This window comes from Nylanderia fulva, unplaced genomic scaffold (genome assembly GCF_048542155.1).
Source record: "Nylanderia fulva isolate GAGA-0341 unplaced genomic scaffold, ASM4854215v1 Scaffold416, whole genome shotgun sequence".
In the NCBI taxonomy this organism is placed as follows: Eukaryota; Metazoa; Arthropoda; class Insecta; order Hymenoptera; family Formicidae; genus Nylanderia; species Nylanderia fulva.
In genome coordinates this window covers 45627-52479 of record NW_028190495.1, presented here as the reverse complement: position 1 = coordinate 52479, position 6853 = coordinate 45627, and the positions used below count along the sequence as shown (strand labels likewise).

The 6853-nt window shown below is 29.5% G+C and overlaps 1 protein-coding gene across 4 annotated transcripts; it reads right to left on the bottom strand.

Moving 5' to 3' along the window:
- Nucleotides 1-1963: 1963 nt before the first annotated feature.
- Nucleotides 1964-6551, bottom strand: LOC114936759 (uncharacterized). 4 transcript variants are annotated; one of them, XM_029310062.2, is made up of 5 exons: nucleotides 6100-6551; nucleotides 5503-5610; nucleotides 4853-5347; nucleotides 4578-4753; nucleotides 1964-3608 (listed from the first exon to the last, which is right to left on the bottom strand). In XM_029310062.2, exons 4-5 carry the CDS (start codon nucleotides 4719-4721, stop codon nucleotides 2172-2174), a joined length of 1581 nt encoding a protein of 526 aa, XP_029165895.2. In that variant the 5' UTR covers nucleotides 4722-4753; nucleotides 4853-5347; nucleotides 5503-5610; nucleotides 6100-6551; the 3' UTR covers nucleotides 1964-2171. The 4 variants fall into 4 exon arrangements, with proteins under 4 accessions (XP_029165895.2, XP_085342424.1, XP_085342425.1 ...); XM_085486298.1 differs by having other exon boundaries at nucleotides 4578-5347; XM_085486299.1 differs by having other exon boundaries at nucleotides 4578-5347; nucleotides 5503-5592.
- Between the last annotated feature and the right edge of the window lie 302 nt (nucleotides 6552-6853).

Sequence of the window (6853 nt, the reverse complement as noted above, 5' to 3'; positions counted from 1 at the left end):
TAAAATTAATTCAATAAAATTTTGTCCGCATTCCTGAAATTCAGTTGATCCTAATTCGCCATTTTCATCTGTCAATTCATAAACGATTAATTTCTCAGCACTTTTGTTGAAAAAAAAATGTACAAATTTCAGTAGAGGATAGCTCATCTATATCGAACACCCTGTATGTATGTACACACAGATGCGAATGTCCCATATGTCGTGAAAATTCAGAGAGTCGTTTGTCACCCGACCTTATTTCGAGCCTTCGCCGACACTTCCGTCGGCTCCGACCCCAATCTCTGCCGGGCCCTTCGCACGTGCCACCGAGGGGTTCCACGACGAGTGTGTTGCCCTTCAAGAGACTACTGGGGTACGCGACGAGAGGCGGAGAGAAAGATCTTCGAACGCGCCCGTATCTATTCAGGGCGCGATATAGTGTTCGAAATCGTCCGTTCCCCTCGAATTAACTCTGTTTCGCGCTGTCTAAGTGCTGCCTCGAATTGCTTCTCGTCACCGTCTGGTTTACTTATTCTGTCGCGAGTTACGCAAAATCTAATTTTGGGCTCACGGTCAAGCGTAATTAGATCGGGAAGTTGACGACCAGGACGCGTTTTGCGCCGTCTGGCAATTACCGTTCTAAATTACAGAAGCGTAGATGAATGACGGATGACGTGAGAAATTGGAAAACTACATTCAGGAAACACTGGTTTGCGGTCCAGAAGCAAAGATGAATTCTGTCATATTATTCAATGTCTATTTTCGACTACAAGAATGTTAATAGATAAACGTTGACGAAAAGTATATTGAACAAAATTTGGTAACCTGAGTAAACCTTTCAACTAAATATTAGTTTGTTAACTGAACATATCAAAATATTTAAATCAAATAAAATATAAGATGTAAAAAACTCTGAAGTCACCGGATGAAAATTAAAAAATGGTAGTAATTTAATCAACCAACTCTGGCAAATTAAGTGATATTTATTTAATATTCACGTTTCGGCCCTTATCAAGTGCTGCAATATATAATAATGACAATTATTAGAAAATTAAAAAATTAAAAAGTAACAAAGTAAATGTAATAAAACAATAAATATTTCCATACAATAATATGTAAACCTACCTAAAACATAATTTTTTATAAAAAACTTAATCTTTGATCTTAGAATGTGACAAGATATAATGTGAGACAATTAACTATGTTATTGTGTCGCTTTCAAATAAAATATATTAAATCTAACAAAACACGTACTTATATTTGACTTAAATACTAATGTATGTTCAATTAACAAAATAGCAATTTGGTAAAAAGGTTTAATCAAGTTAACAAATTTTTTTTTTAGCGTACGAAGATGTATTCTCAATACTACATATTTAAGAGAACTGACACATCTTTTTTACATAAATTATTTTACTTTATAATGCACGAAAATTAAGATTATAATTAAAATTCTCAGGTTGTTCTAATTATAAATATAATTCTATTATGTAACCCGAAATAAAATTTTAAATTAGCTATATATACGTTTATTCTTGCTTTGCACATCAATATACCGCCAAATATAAACAAAATACATCGTACGCCCCGTCGCGAAAAGTGTGAATGGTATTATCATTCAGATTAATGGTAAAATCATTTGAACTAATGATAAAATCATACAAACTCAATAACATTGTCATTAATAAATGATTTTACTATTTGAGGTGTTTAATAGGAAAATCCTTCGGTCAGTGATAAAATATTTTACCATTGGATGTATCTCAATAGGAACATCATTCGATCAATAGTATATATTAGTTACCATTGTATACTCATCAATAGGAGTACTATTCGATCAGTAGTAATATATTTTGCCAGTGAATTTATGTCAATAGGAATATATCATTCGTAGTGGTGTAATATATTTTGCTATATATTTTTATGTTTTATATATACGGTATATATTAGAAGATAAAAATCATTCGAGTAGAGTATCAGTAGAGTATACGATATATTTTGCCATTGAATATAGTGTGTACATAATACATATTATTATATATATATAGCAATATAAAACATTCAATTATATATATATATATAATAATTGTGCGTGCATAACTGAATATATATTTTATTTGTACATGTCTTTGATACATATTTATTCAATGAGCCTTATTTGTATAAAAATATCTAAAAAAAATCTATTAATTCTAATCTTTTTCTGATTTATTAATTAATGTGCTTACATACGTTATACCATTGATATTCATGCAAAGACATTTTTCATATATATCATTAACCATACAACAAAAAACGCGGCCATTACTTATTTTTACAACATTTAAAAACTTAGAGCTGGATATTTTTAATGGTGAGTAATTGGCCACTATTACACCAGTATTCAGTATTAGCTGTTGACCAATGAGAACAAAATATTTTTCTTCATTAATGCGAATACGCAATAAATGATCAATTTGGAGTATTTTTTCATTTGATAATTTTACAATGGAATTCAGTCTTTTAGTTAATCGCGCGTACGATGTAGAGTGAAACATTGTATGTTTCCAGATAAATCTTTTGAAACTAGAAACCTGAATTTTGTTATTTTGATTAATAAAATTATACCCCAATAAGTTCTCAATTAACAGTGAAGTTTCTTGGGTCAGAACAAACTCGTTACTACTACCAAATAGAACCAAATCTTCGTTTTCTCTTATCGCATTTTGAACAAAATATTCCTCTCCAACGAGCTGTCCAAACAGATCAATTGCTGGAGTAAATGTGTTCGCACTAAAAACAGTTGGACCTGTTTTTTGAAGGAAATTTGTGAGTTCATAACGCTTAAAAATTTGAGATATGACAGATCCTGTACCATGGAAAAGTTGCACTAGAATGCCATTGCCATGTTCATACATAAATGCCGAACTATCCCACAGTGCACCCCAATCTTTAACACATCTTGGCATATGTAAATGGAGGTGCAAATTAAATAACAAAAATTCTGGCCCATATAAAGTTTCCGTTAGTTCCACAAATTTGTGAATACTTAACTTAGCTTCGTCAATATCAGTTTTAGTTACGTTCTCTTTTAATAGTAAACGCAAAGTGAAGACTAACAAAAACCAATGCTCATAGTATTTAGTTGGCAATATACCGCGTAAAACTACTAATGAGTAGTACATCCCGAAATTTCGCCAGTCCGTAGCTTTCCATAAAGCTCGCTTTTCTATGCTCGAAGGTGTGCGTCGTATTTCCGTAGGTGGTTTTATTGATAAAAGCCGTTGGTTTACTTCATTTCTTTTGTTACCAATATACCACGGTCGATTATGATAAGTACCATTAAACCATATTTCGCAAAAGGTTCGTATTGTTCCTAAAAGATTGGCATGCATGTAGTCCGGAACATATGACCGAACAACATCAAAAATAGGCACTATTGATAATGGGGAAAATCCTTTTACTCCATTGACAGATTCATTTTGATTAATAGCATTTTCTGCGTCAATCAACACTTGCTGGGAAGTTCGAAGAGTCCCAATAAATGGCCGGTAAATGCGAATGTAGCCACGTCCTTTTTCCATTGTCTCTCCGAGATTGAGACAAAATGGACATCCACCCTCGCCATTGAATTGGTTAAATTCCTGTATCTGCAAATGTATTGTATGTATCTTTGAAATATTTAATTTTTTCATGTAATAACTATATGAAATACAAATACTGAATTTTTTTTCATTTTTTGTTCTTTATTAAGCTCTAGAAATTTTAAAATATTGAAATTAAAAAATTGTTTATTTTGTTTAAGTTGTAATATATTTAGAGTATATAAAAAGTCGAAAAAACATACAATACAAATTACTCATAAAACTATAATCTTTAAGGTGGTATTTATACAAAATTTATGTTAACAATTTTTGCTTACAAATAATTAAAAATAATATTAAAAGATTATACTTTATGATCTTTCCCAAAATAAAAATTGCTTATTTTTTTTACTGAAAATACGGTTACTCAAAATATACAGGAAATAACACTTGAACTGTGATTTAGTAATAAAAAATTGAAATAGCGCATCCAAAAATAATTTTACATATATTACTAGTAATATATATAAAATTTTTTTTGCGCGACTTCAATTTTTTATTACTAAATCACGGTCCAATTGTTATTTCCTGTATATTTTGAGTATAAACGTATTTTCAGTAAAAAAAAAAAGCAATTTTTATTTTGGGAAAGATCATAAAAAAAAACCATTTTTAAATATAATTTTTAATTTATGTAAAGAAAACATTATTAACATAATTTTTCTTAATATCATCTTAAAAATATCTTTTTCTGAGCAATTTTGGTTCTATATCTGTAATAGTTTAAAAGACATTACGAGTTGAACAAATAACAATCGTTTTCACTTGAATTTTCTAAAATTTCTGGAACCAAAGAAAGGACTAAAAAATCTGAAAATAATTCAGTAATGATACTTTATATAACAGTATTACATGAAAAATCACGGGAAATTTCAACGAGGTAATTCGAAAATCTTCATCGATGTAAAATGAAATGCGCCATATATACATATATGAGCGTTTATATAATTATAGATAAATTTGAATATTATTAACCTTCGGTCTAGCAGTGGAGTCAAGAATTGCGATCAAAGTATGAACTTTGATGTTGACATTTCCCTTTTCAAGAATAGGACACATAATTCCCTCTTCGTGTAATTGTGTTATCTCTTTTATAAAGGGCTTGAAATACACATCCATTCGAGGTGAACCGTCACCAACCCAAAGTCCAGCTAAAATCATATTACTTCTTCAGATTTGATAAGGTAACTCGTTCACCGCCACTTGTATTGGCCAGAGTGATTTTCTTGACGACTTAAAAATATTCGCACCGTCGGTATTGAACTGCAGAGTTATGTCATTTTCTCCAATTACTCCGTTTCTTTGCAGCGTTTTATATATTCTGCCTGACGTTACTCCACTAGCTTCACTTTTGCGAAGATGACTAACGACGTTTTTATCAGTTAAAATATCTTTCAATTTTTCAGATATTTTGCCTGTAAGGAAAAATTTTTCCTTCTTCTCTAATTCTTTTTTATTATTTACAGCTCCACATGTGCACAATACTTGTTCATTATTATTTGGAATCTCCAAATAGTCTTCACATATTGCGCAATAATAATGCTTATCAAAGTCTTTTGTTTTTGGAAATCTTTTGAAAAATCGATATTTCGTAGAATACTTTGACTCTGGCAAATGGCAATCAATTAATTTTAAAAAGTTTTTCCAACTTCTATCTGGAAGAGAATATCTTAAAAAAAAGACATGATAAGAAATTCGCTTTCACGCTTCGTGATCCGTGCTCCGCAATACAATTTCTGTTGCCCCTATAATATAAATTTTATAACAATTAATAGAATTATATAGTCATGCATATATAAATATATAGTCATGGATATACTCTATATTGTTAAGTATTTCTACTCTTATTTATAGATTATTATAGCATGTCGATAAAATATATAATTAAAATATATTATACCTCATCATCATTATTATCGACATTATCATCATGAATCTCGTCATCAAAACGATTATTTTCTGCAAGCTGATGAGAATCAGCTTCATTTTCCTGAATGATTTCATTTATCTGAATGAGACATGCATTTTATAAATATTTTATGTATGTAATATTGCAGTGCAAGAGCTCCTAATAATTAATATATATGTGTATATATATATATATATATATATATTAATATATGTATATGTATGTGTGTGTGTATCGCTTTTACACTTTATATACTTGTCAATACAATAATTCATATATAAAATATTTAAGGCTTTTGTGATTTTTGCCAAATTAAGCTAGATTCGACATAGACTAGTTCTGTTATTCAAGTATTTGATTGTTTATTTTGATGGATTCGTATTAAATTTATTGTATAATATTAAATTATTGTATAATATATTCAATTGTTCTCTCAAATTAAATGAAAAGCTTGCAGAACGGAGTCTTTTAGACATCTATAAGATATCTTTTGGCCTTTATTTATTCTGTATGGGGAACATACCGAATATAGTGTGAATCTAGCTTTATCCATGTCATATAGGTTTCTAGAAATCACACAATACATACTGCCTGTTCACTTGTGACGCTAATATCATCATCACTGTCCAATGATAATCGATAATAATCATTATCTGCCAAATTCTCTCGATCATTGTCATCGTCGTAACCATTATTATCATCATCAACATTAAAGTTATCGAATTGGTTAGCTCGTAGTTCACAATTGTCATCATCATACATATCGGCTTGCTCTTGATTCATTATTTCATTATTATTAATACGCAATTGATCTTCTGCATGTTGATCATCAATATTATCATTCGTTTCATTATCATCATTTCTTTGCCGACGATCTCGAGTTCTTTTGGGCATTGGAATACCGTCTGCCCATAAGTAAGCCAAGTATCGTTTTTTATTGTAATTAGCCATATATATCAATTTTTAATTTATCTTGTTTTGCATAACCTTTAAATTTTGAAAATTGAAAGATTATTGGACTTTTACATATATAATTATAATTTTCAAATTAAAATTAATTAATGAAAGGCTCGTATAAATTAAACAAAATTAAACAATCATATATAGTAGGCCAACTAAACGAGCAAATAAATAAGATGTAAAAAATTTTTTTATTAATAGTTAAATCATTAAATTAACATTCCGTTACAGAATCGATATAAATTATAAACGTTTCGACTGCACTACAGTCTTTATCAATACATAAAAATTAAATATTAAAATATAAAGTTAGATGTTAAAAATACAAAGTTAGTTAAATATTAAAATATAAAATTGAAACGATTCTTCGCTGTTGACCAAT